The sequence below is a fragment of the Trachemys scripta genome, chromosome 7, assembly GCF_013100865.1.
Source record: "Trachemys scripta elegans isolate TJP31775 chromosome 7, CAS_Tse_1.0, whole genome shotgun sequence".
NCBI lineage: Eukaryota > Metazoa > Chordata > Testudines > Emydidae > Trachemys > Trachemys scripta.
In genome coordinates, this window is record NC_048304.1 from 45,403,320 (window position 1) to 45,423,342 (window position 20,023).

The window sequence follows — 20,023 nt, forward strand, 5'->3', positions numbered from 1 at the left end:
GGGAACCCACAGGCATGAGTGGGAACTTGTGTCAGAAACTAATGCCGCGTTAAATCAGTTCTGCAAGCTTCCCACTCCCAAGCCTTCTGATGGCTTTGACCAGACTGGTCCAAGTTGAGATCCTTCCTGTGACAGATGATCTGATTCATCAATAATATATATTTATAACCTAGGAAGATAAATACGGAGGGGAGAATAGGATTAAAAACCTCCACCCAAGCCAGACTGAAGTCATGCTCTGATACCTATCCCCAGAACAATGGATAGACCCATGATAAACCTATCAGCCAGATAGGTTCATTGGCTTCTCTCAGAGCAACCAATGAAGGGCTGCACTTGAAGCTTGGAGGGAGAGAGTTCCCATGGGGGAAGTGCCACGGCTTGGAGGGGTTGCATGGTGAGATCCCCTAATACAGTACTCCTAGGAGGAGCGAGCACTTGACAAACAGTTGGTGAGGGGGGAATGTCCTCTGGACACAGCTCAGGATTGAAACTCCCACAGGGAAGGCCAGAGAAGAGAAATGCTATTTACATATCAAATGGCCTTTTCTTCTCTGGCATCCAGCTGAGAAAAGGCCACATCTAGTTCAGCCTGTGAGAAGTGTAAATCCAGAGACGATACTCTAAACACCTCTTCTGTTTTAATTCCATCTTCTCTCTTTCTACTTTCAATGCCTCTAATTCTAAGGAAATCCACTGTTGCATGGGATTTTTAAGCAGTCCGGCCTTGAAGGGAACAATCTCTAAGGAGAGTACAGAAGGCGAAAGGAGTTCTGGAGCTTATGCTCTCCTCCCAGTCTTGGTCAAGGGCCATGGACAAAGTTGTCCTATCCCAGTGAGTAGTGTGGCCATCAGGCTATGGTAGGCAAACACAAGGGGTGTGGCTGAAGGACCGTCCTAGGAGATGGGAGTTGGTGGTGGTGTTTGGTTTGCAGTGCTAGCAGCATATTGGGTCTGGCTGTGGTGAAAACTCATAAGCAACCGTTGGAAAAACAAGAATTATAGAGGAGAAAATCTGTTCTATACTTATTTTCTTTTTGGGTTAAGATTAAGAAAAGGCAGAAGGAGGAGGTGAGCTATGAGATGTTAAAGGAGGAGTAGCAATAGAGCTGTGTGGGGAAAGAAAACTACTTTAGCAACTTTAACAATCAACAAAAACAAGTGTTGTATTCATGGGATCATGACCAGTGTGGTCACATGCAGCCAAATGGGGGCTCAAGAACTGCAGAGAATGGAGAAACCTAGCAAGGGAGGAACCAGGCACAGCCAGTGCCAGGAGCCAGTCAGGGCCTGAGGAAGTTGAGGGAGACCAGGGCCACAGCAGACCAGGAGAAGCTGGAGAATCCAAGGTGGAGGATGAGACCTCAGTGTGGAGCTTGGAGGATGAATGGAATGTCTGCAGTGACAGGAAGAACCGCAGAGCATCGCCTGGGCAGAGTGCCCAGGGCAAATGGGTCTGGGAGTGGAAGAAACACCAGCTGGAGACAAAGAGACTGCAGCTGCAGGAAAGATAATATGTTGAGTAGGAATTAAAATGCCAACATAAGAATGGAGAGCATGACAGACAGCATTATCATGAAGTGGGCACTAAGTGGTTGCACAGCCAGAGGCTAAGGTATTGGGTAAGTGGAGATAGAAATCACCCATCTTATTCCACAGGCAATGTAGCTCTTGAACTGTGTCCTATACATAAAGAAGGTGGTACCATCTATGTTTTCTAAAGGCTTGTGAATGGAGGCGCACACGGAACTGGGTAGCTGCTGTGGATAAGATGCAGTTTCTAGCCCCCTTACCGAATGGTTAATATTAACAGCATGATCTCAATGGCCAGTGAAGAGTGTTTGAATGACGAGTTTAAAATCACTTTGCTGCAGAAATTTGAAGAGACCTGTGATTCATACAGAAAGAAATTTCAGGGAGCTTGGAAGCAGTGTATTAAGGGTTATTCCGAAGTTGCTACTCAGCTTAGAGGAGACTTCACAACAGAAGAGGCCTTTGGGCTGATGGGAATGGGACAGTTTTATATGCTGTGCACTCAGGAGTTGAAAGTGTGACTCATGGATCGGAATCCCAAAACTCGGTACATGGGAAGCAGATTAGCTGAGGAGTACATCCACAGTCCTTCTGGGACAGATGAAAGGTCTGGGGGGCGGGTGAGAGGTGATTATTGTAGTGCTTAAGAGTCCTAGTCATGGACCTGGTTCCCCTTTTGCTAGGTGCTGTACAAACACGGTCAGGTAGGAACTTCAGAATGATCTGTGAGCTGCTGAACTTGAAGCTTGGGAAGAGAGAGATTCCCCTGAGGGTTAACCTGGCTGGGGAGGTTGGCAGAAAAAAAATGGTTTGGGGTGGGGGAGGAGAGAAGATGACCTCAGGGTACTTGATAAACAGGGTGGTGGGAAATTCTCTTTCTGGGTCCAGCATGACAGGGGAGGCCAGAGAAGATAATTGCTCTTCAAACACATGGGAGTGCCTTTTCTTCTCTGTAACTGAGCTGAGAAAGCAGCAGCTAGTTCAGCTTATGAGAAGTGTAAATTGAGGGTTGTTAAGCAAAACACTTCTTTTGCTTAAATTCCATTTTCTCTGTTTTTATTCTCACCACTTGTAGTTTTAAGGAGATCTGCTGTCATATGGGTGTTCCAAGCAGTCTGGCCTTGGAGGCAGCAAACTTGAACTTCTAAGAGGTATAGGGGGCAAAAGGGGTCTCAGTCACCCATCTCAGTCAAGGGGGATAGACAGATGTGTCCTATGCCAGTGAATTGTGTTACCATTAAGCTACAGTAGGTGTATGCAAAGGAAGAAGCTGCCAATCCTCAATGAGAGTTGGCAGTGGTGGTTGGTTTATACTCCTGATAAATTTACCCAATGGTCTGTAATAATCTGAGTTTGTTCATCTCTAGTTATTACCGCAAGACCCATCTTTTCTCCCAGGCCAGTAAGGAGATGGGTGAGGCCGGATACTTGTGTGAGCGGAGCTCTGGTGGGGTCTCTGTTGGGATGAGTGCATGAAACATTGTCATCGTGGCAGTGATGCCTCTGTTTATCTGAACAATGAGTTCAGTAGCAGTTGGAAAGCCTAGGTTGGGTGCATTATTATTATAGAGCTGCAGAAATCTAAGCAAGTAAATATACAGAAAGCTGAGGCTCCCTAAAGAGCATGACTGGGGGGAGAGAAATGTTGTGCTAGATTCAGAGCACTAACCAGCTGTCAAACACCTGCTGGCACAGTCTGCCCTGTGGTTAAACTGACACTAACATGTAGGAAGAAGACTGGCTCAGCCATGACTTTCAGCCCACTTCGCAACTGTTCAGTGTGCCTGACATGGGTAGAGACCAGGATCACCCCAGGTGGCATTTGAAGTGCAATGTGTGGAGGGGGGGAGCAGCCAAGCATGAGTTTAAAGGCATGCAGATACCTCCCTGAGGCTCTAAAGAGGAAGTGAGGTGAGGAGGAGTAGGAAGAACTGAGAGAGAAGGACTAAGAGATTCTCCAAACATGAAATAATTGAGCTAGGCAGAAAAGGCTGTTCCAGCAGAGGAAGTATTGTCCAGCAGTTAGGGTACTAGTCTGGGGCTTGATTTCTCTGCTCTGCCACAAACTTCCTGTATGACTTTGGGTAATCAGTCTGTCTCTCTGTGCCTCAGTTTCCCTATCTATACAATGGGGATAACAGCCCTGCCCTGCCTTCCAGGGGTGTTATGAGGATAAATATATCAAAGATTGTGAGACACTAAGATACTATGTTAATGAGGACCATATAACTAACTACCTCAGACAGACAGAAAAGGCATGAAAAGGCAGTGAGTATCCAAATACAGTTACCGAGGGTTCTTGAACACAAAACCAAGTAAAATAAGAATTGTCCTATGGGGCATAACCTTGCACTGTCCTTTCACAGCTAAAACATCCTGTCACATTTTTATATATTACATCCCAAAAAACTACATTAAAAAGTAGAACTGGTTGGGAATTTTCCATCAATGTTTTTTCACTGGAAATTGTTTTCATAACATTAAATTTTTTCCCACAGGAAATTTTTTTTATTTCCCATCAGAAAAATCTAAACAAAGTAGATCATTTTGGGTTGGGTTGACCCAAATTAGAACATTTTCAGATCAAATTGAATCAAGAAGTTTTGTTTCAGAGCAGTTTGACGTTAGTCTGTGTCCATCTGAGCTAATGCAGTGCCTCATGGGAGATGGTAGTTCAGGTGCTTCCTGCCCGTGTTCTTCTCTATGGGCCAGACTCCCTGACTAGACTGCATCTCCCATTATGCACCATGGTCTCCTCTCTGGTTGAAATCATGTGATGCATCATGGGAGTTAACATAACCATGTATCTGCATCATGAAGATGTGGTCCAACCAGGGAGCGCCAGCCCACAGGGGAGAATAGGGGGACCTTGAATTGAAACTTCTATGAGACACCATAGCAGCTTATGCAGGCACTAATTAATGTTGAACCAGCCTCAAACAAAACATTTCAATGGGCTCAACAAACCAGAATGAAAGAGTTTGATTCAGCAATGTTGAAATGAAAGGTTTTGAATCAACCTTTTTTTGGTTTTTTGCACTTATTGTTCTGTGAAAAATATTGATATTTCACTTTTCCGTCTCAATTCAGACCAAAACCAAATTTCACAATATCGCCATTTCCATAGGACAGAAATTCTGATTTTAACCAGCTCTAGTTATAAGAACATTAAAGCTGCAAAGCCAAACACTCAAAAATTAGGAATGCCAGCATTAAGGATGCCTGTGCAACTATAATTTCATTCCTTTGTGCTGATGCATTATGATACAGTCTTTAATTATATGGTCCCATACTCTTTTTTTCTACAGGACCCCTGTCTCATTCAATGCCTAGGATGAGGTTGGGTGGAATAGAGCAGGTATTTAACAGAACACAGCAACATTACACAAGAGTTTTAGGAGAGGAGAAAATGAAAGACATTTTATGCATATGAAACTACAAGGGCAATCCAGGGAGGTAAAATATAATTTCCCAAGATGGAATTTGTGGCTTACACCACTGCTCTTGAAAAAAATGCCATGGGATGTTTAATGACCACAATTGGCCAGGACCTCAGTTTTACATCTTAACCTGCAGCACAGCTCTCCCTGGTGCCAGACGGGGCCACTGGCTTAGTATTGACAGAAATCCTTACTGAGCCACCAATACTACTTCCTCCATCTCCTGTTTCTTCCTTGGAAGTCACCTTTCCACGTACTGTTCTGGCCCAAATCTTCCTTAGCTTATGAAAACGGATTAAATTACAGCCCAGATGGGTAAAACACGTCTTTTGGTGTTTAACATACACCTGTAAAACACTAATAGGACTCCAGGAGCTGGAGTTAGCCTGATGTTTGGACCTAAGCCCCTGACATAGTGGTATCTAGGAGCCCTCTTTCCATGAAGCATCCTTAGTAGTTAGAGTACCATGGTGCACAGAAGAACCAGCAAGGGAGGAAATTAGAGCACAGGTGCAAGTCAACCAATTCATAAGAGAATGTTATCACTCCATATGTACCTACATGGGGAACAAATATTTGATAATGGGCTCTATAATCTAGCAGGCAAAGGTATAACATAATCCAATGGAGAAATTGAAGCTAGAAATAAGGTATACATTTTTAAGTGAGGATAATTGGAACAATGTGCCAAATGTCATGATGGATTCTCCATCACTGGCAATTTTTAAATCAAGATTGGATGCCTTTAAAAAAAAAAAAAAGAGGACATGTTCTAGTTCAAAAGGGATTATTTTGGGGGAGCTCTGTGGCCTATGTTGTTCAGAAGGTCAAAGTAGATCAGGGGTAGGCAACGTACGGCCCGCGGGCTGCGTCCAGCCTGTCAGACCTTTTAATCCAGTTCTTAAGCTCCCACCAGGGAGCAGGGTCGGGGGCTTGCCCCGCTCTGGCGCTCCGGCCGGGGAGTGGGATTTGGGGCTTTCCCCCTCTGCATGCGCTGTGGCTCCAAGCAGCTCCCGGAAGCAGCAGCATGTCCCCATTCAGGCTCCTACGCATAGGGGCAGCCAGGGACTCCGCACACTGCCCACACCACAAGCACCAGCTCTGCCACTCCCATTGGCCACGGTTCCCTGTCAATGGGAGCTGCGGGGGTGGCACCCACAGACCAGGCAGCGCGCAGAGCTGCCTGGCCACGCCTCTGCATAGGAGCCAGAGGGGAGACATACCGCTGCGTCCTGTAAATGCCGCCTGGAGCCTGCACCTCTGACCTCTCCCACGCCCCAACCCCCTGCCCCAGCCCTGATCCCCCTCTCACCCTCCGAACCCCTTGATCCCAGCACCTTCCTGCACCCCAAACCCCTCATCCCCAGCCCCACCCCAGAGCCCGCACTCCCAGCTGGAGCCCTCACCCCCACCCCAGATCCCAACCCCTCCCCCATTCCGGAGCCCCCTCCTGCACTCCAAACTCCTCAGCCCCAGCCCAGAGTCCCCTCCCCTGACCCCCAACTCCCTGCCCCAGCCCAGAGCCCCCTCCTGCACCCTGACCCCTCATTTCTGGCCCCACCCTGGAACCCCAGAGCCCATACCCCCTCCCAGACCCCAACCCTCTGCCTCATCCTGGAGCCCCCTCCCGTACTCTGAACCCCCCTGCTCCACCCCCAGCCTGCAGCCCCCTCCTGGATCCCAAACCCTCATCGTTGGCCCTACCCTAGAGTCTGCACCTCCAGCCAGAGCCCTCACCCCCTCCCACATCCCAACCCCCCGCCCCAACCCGAGCCCTCTCCCTCACCCTGAACTCCTCATTTCTGGCCCCATCCCATAGCCTACACTCCCAGGCAGAGCCCTCACCCCCTCCCACATCCCAACCCCCAATTTCGTGAGCATTCATGGCCCGCCATACAATGTCCATACCCAGATGTGGCCCTCAAGCCAAAAAGTTTGCCCACTCCTGGACTAGATGATCACAATGGTCCCTTCTGGACTTGGAATCTATGCATACCGATGATGAAATCTGACAAATGGCTTGTGTCCCATTGTGATGCCCTCCTTTATTCCTCCTTGATGCTTTTATATCACACTGAGGATAGTAGACCAATGGGTTTATTTTGATAGTTTCAGGACCTATGGCAAATTGACATGAGTATCAAACTTTCTGTATATCCAGCACACTAGTGCACATAAGATCCTCTTTATTTTCCATCTGCAAATGGGTTAAATGGGCTAGAAATGAGACGAGAGTAGAGCTGAATGGCTACCCTCTCATTTCATAGACTGCAATCGATTTCTATTTCTGATATTCCACAGGCAGGCTATGGGATTTACTGGGATTTGCTGTCTTGTGCACCTGCATCATAGGGGAGAGTGTTCCCCATTAAGCCAACATTGCATAGGCTGCGGGGCTGCCTTCCTCACAAATACCGTAATAACTGAACGCCTTCAACAACTATTGCCACACTCTCACACATCACATACGCATACACCACAGGAACACATCCGGACACCACACACAATACACATTGAGCACATGCGCACGTACAGCCAACACGGGCACAGGCTGAGAAGATGGGCCTGTCCTCACTCCTGCACAGCTAATCATTTAAAAGGCACTAATTAAAGATTTTTTTGTTTGGATCTAATTCGTTTGGTTGGGTTGATTTGTATTTTATCTTCTCTGACATGATTTCTGTGTTGTTTGTTGGTGGTTTTTTTTTTTTCTTTACAGCCTCAGCTACTGGTCCAGGAGAAAGAAACCCAGGAAGGATATCTCCAAGAGAGCAGTGACCTGAATTCGATTTCACCGCCTGCCACAGGAGGTTTGGGATTAGATAAACAGAATTATCACAGGGTTAAAATATACAACCATCCTAACAGTAAACCATGCATATATCCCAGCATCTATAACACCAAATACTGGGACTCTGCTGGATCTTAGAAACTAAGCAGTGTTGGGTGTGTCAGTACTTGAATGCGAGACCTCCAAGGAACACTGCATCATGTAGGCTTAGCAAACCAGTATATGACACTTCCCTCTGTATCAGTACTGAATATTCCAGGATGCTGTTACAGGCCGGGAGAGGAAGCATTGTACTTCTGGTTTTCCAACAAATTATGAGACTGAGGTTCTGGCCACTTTGGATGTACTTAAGATCAATCAGAAATTATGGGCTTGATGCATGAATCACTGGATAAAATTCTTTGGGCTGTGTTATGCAAGAAGTCAGACTAGATGAAGTCCCTTCTGGCCTTAAAAATAGGAGTGAAGGCTCCTCTGCTCTTTTCAGGAGAGTGTGGAAGTTGTTATTGTCATGGATAAATTCCATTCTGGATAATTCCATGCTGCCTCCAGTACACTATTCCTCTCCTCTTCCAGTGCTAAGCTCTAGGTTAGTATTGAGTGCTGTTAAACGGTTGCTGGGATTTCACCAGAGATGCTAACATTTTAGTGGTGGATGAAATGACAACAGAATTTAGTGTGTATATCTGATTGTAAAGTGCTTTGAGATTCTCCAGGATGAATGGTGCTAGGTAAAAGTAATACCATTGTCATAAAAAACTAGAGATGGGCAACAGCTAAAACCCTGGTTCTGAATACACCAGACCCTTGGAAAAGTTTGAATCCAGATTTGACCTTTGCAGCTTGAGCCCATTTCTCGCACAAAGACTTGTGCAGAATGAAGTTTGCAGGAAGCTGGTCCTTTAATGCTTTCCCTTGAGTGGGTAGGAAAGGGAACCAGCAAGAGGTAGAAGTTGTCATTAACACTGACATGCGGTCAGCACAGCTGCACCCTCATCCCTTTACCGTTGGTGTCGTTTAACCTGGTGTGCAAAGCAAGCTAACTGACGTTGGGGAGCCAAACCCAATCTTGGTTTCTTAGAAAGTCCCTGGAGATGCCACATGATGAATGCCAAGTTTGTTAACCTCAGTTGTTTGATTCGGTTTCCTCTTTGACTCCTGGTCCCATATCACTTCCTGCCACTAAGTTGCATGATGACATCAGTGCAGCCACAGGCTTATACGTGATGACCTCACTTCCTGCCCAATTCTCTGTCTTATCTCTGCTTTTCGTAGAGCTGTTAGCATCACCCAAAACCGCAACCTAGGTGGGTACTTTCCTCTTCCTTTCAGTTTGAGCAGGACTGAGGGCAGTGGCATGTGGAATACATTTCCCTCCTGTTACACAGACAGGCAGGCACAGATGCATTAGGATAACCAGATGCTGCAGTGAGTGTGAGATGGCAATGTAGCACGTGTTACTGTAATACAACCAGCTAGTTACTTCTGTACTTTCTGCTACAGAGATGGGGATGCTTTCTTCTAGTGTGTGCATTTCACTTCCTGGAGGTACAGAGATTTGTAGCACTGGAGACAGGAAAGCTGCTGTGTCCTGGAATGAAGTGTGGAAGGTAATACAAAAGCACACATAGTATGAAATCTAATACTCCTCCTCTCAGGAGTAATTCTTAACAATTTTGATTCAAACAATAGCCTAAAAATGAATGTGGGATGCAGTCTTGTATGTGGAATCTTTAAGCTGGTGATTGGATAAGAGTCACTGGCTCTGCCTTGCTGGAGACTTTATAGATTCCAGATTCATTCAGGAGTGTGATGCAGTGATAGCTGCTTCCAAACCGTTAGTTTCTGAATGTGAGCCAGTTCCAAGCACCTGCAACTAACTTAAAAACTGGGTGCTGTGCTGCTGACAGGATTTGCATTCTCCACACAGAGTGTGACGGCTCTAGCGCAGCTCTGCACTCTCTGATTTGCCACAGAAAAGATTACAATCACCTAGATGTCTATTGTCTTTATTGGGCTTTTGCAGGATGGGACTGAGATGCTGTGATAGGAACGTATCAGGAAGCTTGCACCTTCTAGGAACTGCCCTATGCACAGCTCTAACTGGGGCTGGTGGTCCCTTGCGTCGTGATCACTGTATTAAAACACAAATTCAAAAAACAAACCTGGAAATATCCAAATGGATATGGTCTGGCCTTATTCCTTGCTGGTCTCCTTAATGAGAGCTTGGAGGAGGGAGAGGGAAGTGGAGGGGGAGAATCAGAGAGGAGGGGCTCCTGCAAAAGTGCTGTGGATGAGGCAATGGCGAAGAGTTGGGAGAACTGTTCCAGAAATAGCTATTTGTTTCCTGGGCCTGTGCAGCCTGAACCCCTTCTTTCTGTGATATTCCCAGGGTGCTGATTCTGGAGTTTCCTAACGGCTCATAGATTTTGCTTTGCATAGATTTCATTAATTTTCAGTTGCCTATTTCTTGTGATGACACCAACTGCAGCTCAACCACTGAAGTTTCGCTAGTTGCCCAGGCTGGGTGTTCCTGCCACACCCCTCATGACAGAGTGCTGCTGCCAATGCATGATTAATGAGCCTGACATCACCTACTTCCCCAAAACCACAGAGGAAGCCTTGGCCTGTTTTATTTTTTTATTTCAATAATAAATCATCTTTTCTAGTGAAACATAGGGGAGCAAGAGAAACCCCCAACTCTGCAATCAGTGCTGCCAGGACCTGCCAGAAGCAGGAGGGAAATTTGTATTTTGTTTCCTCCTTGCCCTTTTCCCACCTTTCGCCTCCTCCCTTCAGTCTGGCTGGTGGTATGAGAGTTCAGCCCACTGGCAAACTGTTGGACCACTCCTTTCCCAGGACCAAGCCCAATAGTCATCCCAGCTTTCCCTGAAGCAGGGAGCCAGGTGCAGATCGGGGGAGCTCCCTAATCATGCAGGAGATGAGACCAGATAACACCAGATGGAAAACTTCACCCAGGGACTCCTGCATCCAGCCCATAACTTCTGACCTTTCTGAGCACACATTCAAGTAACCACTGCAAGGTTCAGATGTTTATGTGGACTCTGGTTCTGATCCGCTACCCACTGCAGTCACTAAGCGTGCTGCCATTGACTTCACTGATCCGGGGATTGAGCCCTTTTTGAGTTCCCTTCAACCCTCCGCCTCACAATCCTCCATTCACTTTCTGACTCTCCCTTTCCTTCCTCCCCTCCTCCTCAGCAACCTCAAACAGCTGTGCGACTCCCACTCCATACTCTCCCTACACCCTCCCAGTCCTTCCAATCTCTCCTGATGTCCCTCCAGTGAAAGCCTGGCACAGGCCACTGAAACCACCCCTGAGCATTGCTGCCCAGGTGCACCTAACTACTGTAGTTCAGATCTTTGTGCCTTGGGGATTTGGAAGGAGCGCCTCAAGGCTGCATGATGCTCAGGGTCTACCCCATCACACATGGTGCTTGGAATTCTTTAACCTAGTGCTGTCGCTGTAACGGGGAGGTGTGTGGGACTCCAGAGCTCTAACCCCCCCCTTTCTCATGCTATCTCCCTTTAGGCGCTCCTGGAAAAGATTCTCATAGGACGGGCAGGACTACAGGCCTCAGGAGATCTCTGAGCACCACCCCAGCTGCACCACAGTAGCACCCTGCCTGCTGATGTCGTACTGAAGCCACAAGGATTAGGAAAACCAACCAACCAACCAATCAACCAATCTTAATTTCACACTTAAAATTCTCCCCCCACCATAACTTTGGCAAAGCCTGAGCCCCTGCTGCCCTCCTGCTCACCCCAGACAGCAATCTCCGGCATGACAGCCAGAAAGCTGTATTGCAAGGGTGGTCAACCTGAGCCTGAGAAGGAGCCAGAATTTACCAATGGAAATTGCCAAAGAGTCACAGTAATACATCATCAGCTCCCTGCCCACCACTCCCAGCGCCTCCCGCTCACCAGCAGCCCCACCAATCAGCACCTCCCCCTCCCTCCCAATCAGCTGTTTCGTGGCATGCAGGAGGCTCTGGGGGGGAGGAGCGATGGCATAGCAGGCTCAGGGGAGGGGCAGAGCCAGGGGTTGAGCAGTGAGCACACCCTGGCATGTTGGAAAGTTGGCGCCTGTAGCTCCAGCCCTGGAGTCGGTGCCCATACAAGGAGCCGCATATTCACTTCTGAAGAGCCGTATGTGGCACCGGAGCCACAGAAAAACAGCAGCCTCCTTATGAAGGGGATTCCCTCACCTGGTTTGTATTAGACCTTTGCAAGGAATTAGGGTTACATTAAGCTCTTAAAAAGCCTTTACAACTTGTAACTTGTGCTGTCAGGAATGGCTATAGTCCCACAGGGAAGGGAAGCTGACTTAATACCTGCAAACACAGTGCAGGTGACCTAATAACACTGCCACTTTTTGAGCTCACCTAGTAACACCATCAGGGGGAATGGGGCATACGCTTCTATTTTCAGGAGAGCAGCAAGAAAGTCCTTGGGACCAGTTCCTGGATTAGGTTGCTGCTCATTTTCTCGGGCAGTGAAGAATCCTTTCTCCCTCTCTCCCCAAATAGAAAAAAACAATGGGAATTGCCGTACTGCCATGGGCCAGTGCTTCATCTCGTCAGTTATCCTTGCTTCAGCAGTCTAGAGACGTTGGAGGAAAGTGTAAGACTTGACTCAGGTGGACTGCTGAGCCGGGGAGGAGGTCTTCCTCCCCTGTTGATAATCTTGCTCCCTGAAGCATTTGGGTTGATGAACCTTATTTTTTATCCTAGCTAGTTCAGTCCAGGAATTATTTGGGGTGGCCATATCTCCACAACCAGTCCACACCCAGGAACAACTCTCAGTGAAGTCAATGAGAATATTTCCTGAGTGAGTACTAGATAAACACAGAGGCCTTGGCTACACTGGCGCTGTACAGCGCTGTGAATCCCCAAGTGTAGCCAAGGCCAGAGTAAAGACCCCTGGATTCTTAACAGGCATGTCTGCAAGAAAAGGGTTGCTTCTTTATTGAGCCTCATGATTGGTGTTACCAACTCCAAAACCACCTTGTAAATTCAGTCACCCACTGTTGTGTCTGCCTGTTTAGAAACTAAACATGTGGCATCCTCTGGTGTTGCAATTGTGCATATGAAAATATCTTAATACCACTCAAATTTCAGGAGTGCCTTGGGACATAATGATAGCTAATCAGTTTTGGGTTATTGCAAGTGACTGTTGGTCTCATGCTTCTGTGCCAGATTTGATCTAATTCTTGGGGTTCAGGGTGTTTTTAATATCCAGTCCCACCCAGTGGAAACCCACTGATATTTTCCATCCATTGGAATAGATGCCTGCCTCATAAAATAGGCGGAGTAGATATTTCAATTATATGGGACAAGATATAAAACTGGACAGCTTTTACACTAAAAAAATATTTAATAGGACATAATTGGCTATATATGTAGGGAAGCAACAGCAGAAACCTGTGAAATGACTGGATTTATTGAGCTCAAATGTTAATCTTTTACCAAAGATCTGTTCCTTTAGCAGGTAATTATTTCACATAGGAAAATCCCTGTAGCTTTTTAGGAGGAATGGATAACAGAATGTGGGGCCTTTCACCTCTAGGTCCTGAGATCAAATCAAATCCAACATAATAGAAGTTAATGGAAGTTTGGCACCTAAATACCTTTGGAACTGGGCCTAAGACCCTGATCCTGTAGTTAACTCCCTTCTTCTAATAGTTGTTTCTGTCTAATGGTTGCTTTATGGTAGTCTATTTGAAATGAATTAGATGGACTCAACTGAGTTGCTAGTGGAACACCACATCACATGTCAAGTATCAGGGGGTAGCCGTGTTAGTCTGTATCTACAAAAACAAGGAGTCTGGTGGCACCTTAAAGACTAACAGATTTATTTGGGCATAAGCTTTCGTGGGTAAAAAACGCACTTCTTCAGATGCATAGAGTGAAAGTTACAGATGCAGGCATTATATACTGACACATGGAGAGCAGGGAGTTACTTCGCAAGTGGAGAACCAGTGTTGACAGGGCCAATTCAATCAGGGTGGATGTAGTCCACTCCCAATAATAGATGAGGAGGTGTCAATTCCAGGAGAGGAAAAGCTGCTTCTGTAATGAGCCAGCCACTCCCCGTCCCTATTCAAGCCCAAATTAATGGTGTTAAATTGGCAAATAAATTTTAGTTCTGCTGTTTCTCTTTGAAGTCTGTTTCTGAAGTTTTTTTGTTCAATGATAGTGACTTTTAAATCTGTAATAGAATGACAAGGGAGATTGAAGTGTTCACTTACTGGCTTATGTATGTTACCATTCCTGATGTCTGATTTGTGTCCATTTATTCTTTTGCGGAGGGACTGTCCGGTTTGGCCAATGTACATGGCAGAGGGGCATTGCTGGCACATGATGACATATATAACATTAGTGGATGTGCAGGTGAATGAGCCCTTGATGGTGTGGCTGATGTGGTTGGGTCCTCTGATGGTGTCGCCAGAGTAGATATGGGGACAGAGCAGGCAACGAGGTTTGCTACAGGGATTGGTTCCTGGGTTGGTGTTTCTGTGGCGTGGTGTGTAGTTGCTAGTGAGTATTTGCTTCAGGTTGGGGGTTTGTCTGTAAGCGAGGACTGGCCTGCCTCCCACATCACAATTACCATTTCCGCTCTTCTGACTGTCTTATCAGAGAAGGCAAGGCTGAAGTGGTACAGATACTGAATGACTTTATCAATGCAGTGGTCATCCCCTAGTCAAGAATGCGGCATGTGGGTGAGGGTTGGGAAAGATTGCACTGCTACTTATGCTATCCCTGTTCTATAGATAAGTAGAGGAAATCAGGTCCCAGGGATGACAATGTGATGTCTTTCCTCAGCAATAAATCTGCTCCCAGATATACAGTGAGAAAATTTTAGCCTTGCAAAGTTGCCATGAAAATTTATCAGCACAGGCACAAAAACTGCCCTGGACTATGATGCTGATGCAAACTGATGAGAAAGGAAGGAATAATATTTCACTCACCCATATTTTTCTTGAAGGTATTCTTGCTGAAATTGTCCATCTTCCCCAGCTGGACAAAATAACATTTGTGGTTTCCACCATCCCTCTCCCTGAGTGCAATGATGGGGGCATTGGAAGGGGAAGGGTGAGCATGTTTCCTGCTGCATTTTCCTTAATTTTTTTTAGATACATTCACTGCTTACCACTTTTAACTATTCCCAAACCTGGCTGCAGTGGCATAATGGGCGAGATTCATATTTTTGGTACATTCCATGTTCTTCTGAGTTCAGGTACTGGAGCTGGGCTTCATATCAGGTGGATACAATCATCCGGTTGTGGCTCATCTCACATTTCAAAGGCTGTGCTGAATGGACACAGAAATCCATTTCAAGTTCTTGACTACAAGTGAATTAACAGACTGTAGGAGTTCTCTGTCTGCCAGACTCTAAATGCTGATTTAGCTAATATTTTTCATCTGTGAGTGTGATAGGCAAAATACCAGACTGGGATTTTCTCTTCATCTGAAATGGATTTGGGGTAAGAACTTGTACAATATGTGGTCTGGTTAATTATTGTGTCATGATTGATGTTCAGGCATTTCTCAGTACATTATCTAGATCTTTCTCAGTTGGTAGGCATGCACAAAGACAAGGAAAGGAGGCTGGCTTTTGTTTTAACACAAATGACTGAGAAATCTGGTTAGTTTCAGGTGGGGAGGGCAGCTCCCCTTGGGCCACATCAATGTCCTCTGTCTTGTAAAACGGGTCAATCTTTGCTACCTCTTGCTGTCTCACTCAGCAACCACAACAGAAAAAGTCACCATAAAAGCATGGCTATATTGGGACCAACAAGCAGAATTCTATATTGTTGGGAGATAATCTGTGTCTGCTCCTTTTAAGAGTTGGGTGCTGTGAAAAACCTACCTGTACTTTTTGTTTCAATGTTCATGTAGAGACTGAGGGTGAAAACCTGGCCCAGCTGAAGTTAATAGCAAAATTGCTGTTGTCTTTAATGGGGCCAGGATTTCACCCTATAGCTTTATTAGTTCTTAGAAAAAAAATAGAATGCTTTTTATTCCCCATGTTTGACTTTTCAGTCTATGCAAAACAATGGGCCTGAACCAAAACCCTGCATCTAAACATATGAATTTGTCATCTTTGCAATGCAATCCGATCAAATATATCAAGTTTTGCAATCAAATCAAAATAACTACAAGAAAGACAGGTTCATTTTGCAAAATCTCATTAGCCAGGTTATGATTTTGCAGAATAAAAATTGAGAATAAAAAATCCACATCCCATTTTATCTGTGCTCTAAAGTTTGGTAGGATCAGATAAATGGTTCTGGTTTTGGCCCATGGATAAAGATAATGTTAATTTGGGATTAGCTTTTAATTTTGTTAATAAAGATGTAAGTCACACAGCACCTCTGGGTTCAGTTTTCGTGTTCTTTGTGCTTTCTCTTTGAGTGATAAACCCAGGGAGAATACATGGCATTTGCAAACCACAGGACATCTGAGCTTTTCTTCCTTCACCTTAAACAAAGATTATAAAATAATAATTGGTCTGTATGGCACAAACCCTTGGGTCTACACAAAAATGATAGATAATGAACTCGAGGGAATGCAGCATAAGAACGAATAGGCAAGTCACTTAAGCCAAATTTTCAAAGTTGGGTGCCTAACGTTAGACACCTAAATCCTTATTTATCAGCATCTTCTGATAAAAAGACAGTAAATTTAAAGGTGCATAAACTGGAATTGGTTTAATCAGAGTAACAATTAATTCTGCTTTCCCCTGAACAAATGCACGCCTCCCACAATTTATTGCATACTGCACACGTCCCACAATAAAAGTAATTCTGTAGCTCTTTGTACAACTAATTCTGCTCACATACACACACAGGCTCACCAGTTAATTCCACATCCTGCTGATCAGTCCGTCACCCCCACACAACTCCCCAACAAAGCATGTGTCCCCAGTCAGTCCTACCTCTCCATCAGTTCTGCCCCCATACGCTATCCTTCATCCTAATCAATCCTGTTCCCAAACACATCTCTTTACAGGGTCTGTGGCTGACGGAGTGGCAGCAGCCCTGGAGGGCTCTTCACCATCCTCCCGGAAAGAGGTGGTGATATGGGGCTGCTACTGAAGCCCTGGGAGAGGAGAGCTGCTTCTTCCCCCTCTGCCAGGACAGGCTGTTTGTTCCCAAGGCTGGAGCATTCCAGGAAAGCTCCAGCCCTGTGCTGGCAAGAGCAATGCCTGTTTCTCATGCTAATAGACAAGCTGGTCCCTAAGTATGTACAGCAGCTCTGATTGGCTGTCATTCCCCAAAAGGCAGGGAAATAGGGCAGAGAGCCAATTGTATGGGGATTTTCCCCTTAGATTTAGAGTTTTCCCTGTACACCCTGAAGCCCAGCTTGGTTTTATGCCTACTATGAACATCTTCTGTCCCTGCATAGGTCTGCCCTTCATTTCTGCACAAGTCAGGGGGACCTAAAGCTGGAGTGGGAGGTAGAGCAGAAAAGGGACCAGTAACTCTGCAGCATTCTCCCCCCGAGCCCTGATTCACAGCTCAGCGGGAGCTTGTCAGCTATACCTCTGCAGGGTTTGGGCTGCCTGGGTCAGGAAGGGCTGCAAATATGGTGGAAGAGCAAGAGGAGCCACTGCGGGATGCAGCCTTCATGGATTCTAAGGTCAGATGCAACCATTGTGATCATCTAGTCTGACCTGCTGTGTAACATAGACTGGAGAATTTATCAAAAATAATCCCTAGAGCAGAGCTCTTAGAAAAACAGCCAATCTTGATTTCAAAATTGCCAGTGATGGAGAATCCACATCAACCCTTGGCAAATTGCTCCAAAGATTAATTACTCTCAATGTTAAAAATCAAGTATCAGAGGGGTAGCTGTGTTAGTCTGAATCTGTAAAAAGCAACAGAGGGTCCTGTGGCACCTTTAAGACTAACAGAAGTATTGGGAGCATAAGCTTTCGTGGGTAAGAACCTCACTTCTTCAGATGCAAGAATTGTGTAATATGGTTGTCACTAAAACATGCTGTAAGTTGGGGGAATCAGCCAGATATTAGCTCCCCAGAGGCAACAGCAAGGAAAGTAACCAACGCCTGGGCGGGGTGTCAAACAACCCATCAACAGCCATTGTCCAACAAGGGAGTTGCAATGCAATGACTCACCTGCATGAGGCCACACTAGGGGAATTGCTCAACCTTGCTTGGAGAAACTCAGTAATGCTCACCTGATGGGGTAAAGCCAAGAGGGAAGAAAGGACATGATAAAATAGGGAGACATTTGGCATGCTCTCTCTCTCTTCCACTTATGTCTACAGAAACCACAGTAGACTGGAGTGCTGATCAAAGGGAAGAGTCTGGCTGAAGAGCAACCAGCGGTGAAAAGCATCTAAGTTTGTAAGGGCACTGAAAGTGTTAAGATCAGCTTAGAATGCATTTTGCTTTTATTTCATTTGACCAAATCCAACTTGTTATCCTTTGACTTATAATCACTTAAAATCTATCTTTATAGTTAATAAGTTGTTTGTTTATTCTACCGGAAGCAGTGTGTTTGGTTTGAAGCATGTCAGAGGCTCCCCTTGGGATAACAAGCCTGGTACATATCAATTTCTTTGTTAACTGATGAACTTATATAAGCTTGCAGTGCCCAGGGGCATAACTGCAAGATGGAGGTTCCTAGGGTTGTGTCTGGGACTGGAGATATTGGCTAGTGTCATTTGGTTGCAAGTAGCTGGGAGCAGCTTACATGCTAGAGGCTGTGTGTGGACAGTCCAGGAGCGGGTGTTCATAGAATCATAGAATAGAATCATAGAATATGAGGGTTGGACAGGACCTCAGGAAGTCATCTAGTCCAACTCCCTGCTCAAAGCAGGACCAACCCCCAGACAGATTTTTGCCCCAGATCCCTAAATGGCCCCCTCAAGGATTGAACTCACAACCCTGGGTTTAGCAGGCCTATGCTCAAACCTGAGCTATCCCCCCCGCCCCCCGCAAAAAATATGGAATGCTTCATGAATTTGCATGTCATCCTTGCACTGGGGCCATGCTAATCTTCTCTGTGTCGTTCCAATTTTAGTATATGTGCCGCTGTTCTCACAGCAGAGCAGGGTAAGGTTGGCTCCCAGAGTCAAAGATTGGAGTGACCTAGCAGATCACCAGTCTGGATAACACCAGAGGGGAATGTCACACTGGAACAATTTGTCCTGGAAAGACTTTGTTACTCCCCACATCTGCAAGGGGAAACACATGTGGTGACCTGGCCGCAGGGCCAAGTCACGAAGAGAGAGCCCCTTGAGGGGCAGATGGCGAGAGAACACCGGGAGAGACACCACAGGAGGAGGGCACAATGCCTGGCCAGAGCTAATCCCCAGGACGGCCAGGAGGAGATGCCACCAGCCATGAGTGGACCCTGTGACACACCTTTTTATGCAACCAAGGATTGCATTAGTCCTTTTAGTCACAGCATTGCACTGGGAGCACATATTCAGCTGATTCTCCACCACAACCCCCAAATCTTTTTCAGAGTCACTGCACACCAGGATAGACTCCACCATCCTGTATGGCCTACATTTATTGTACCTAGATCAGGGGTTCTCAAACTACATTGCACTGCGACCCCCTTCTGACAACAAAAATTACTCCACAATCCCAGGAGTGGGGGCTGAAGCCTGAGCCTGCCCAAACCCCACTGCCCAGGGTTAGGGGGCCAAACTAAAGCCTGAGCCCTGCTGCCCCAGGCAGGGAGGCTAAGGCCAAAGTCAAAGCCCAAGGGCTTCAGCCCCAGGCAGGGGGCTGTAATCTGAGCCCCACCACCAAGGGATGAAGCTGTTGGGCTTGGGCTTTGGCCCTGGGCAGTGGGGCTTGGGCTTCAGCCCCAACCTCCGCAAGTCTAATACCAGCCCTGGCGACCCCATTAAAACAAGGTCCTGATCCACAGTTTGAGAATCACTGTCCTAGATGTATACGTTTATATTCAGCCATATTAAACCACATATTGTTTTCTTGTGCTATGCTTACCAAGAGAATCAGCTGACTATGCATTAGTGACCTGTCCTCTTCATTATTTAACCACTCCCCCCAATGTTTGTGTTATCTGCAAACATTATCAGTTAGTTTATATTTTCTTCCAGGTCATAACGTGTTAAGTAAAAATGTTAAATAGCGTAGTGCCAAGAACCAATCCCTGCAGGACCCCATTCGAAACACATCCACTCAATGATAATTCCAATTTACATTTACATTTTGAGACCTCTCAGTTAACCAG

The 20,023-nt window shown here is 46.2% G+C and overlaps 1 protein-coding gene and 1 non-coding gene across 3 annotated transcripts in view; one reads left to right on the forward strand and one right to left on the reverse strand.

Annotated features, from left to right (window-relative positions):
* The window catches only part of LOC117880609 (high mobility group protein HMGI-C-like), a 32,757-nt gene extending 21,086 nt beyond the window's left edge, over positions 1-11,671 (forward strand). For both annotated transcript variants that reach the window (XM_034776920.1, XM_034776921.1), the window contains exons 5-6: positions 7,693-7,783; positions 11,318-11,671. In XM_034776920.1, the coding sequence (XP_034632811.1) occupies positions 7,693-7,783; positions 11,318-11,403 (177 nt within the window). In that variant the 3' untranslated portion in view covers positions 11,404-11,671. The remainder of the gene's footprint in view (positions 1-7,692; positions 7,784-11,317) is intronic.
* Positions 11,672-18,752: 7,081 nt separating this feature from the next.
* On the reverse strand, positions 18,753-18,856 carry LOC117881125. The gene has a single exon (XR_004646699.1). It is a non-coding gene; the product is annotated as a U6 spliceosomal RNA (small nuclear RNA).
* Positions 18,857-20,023: the final 1,167 nt, after the last annotated feature.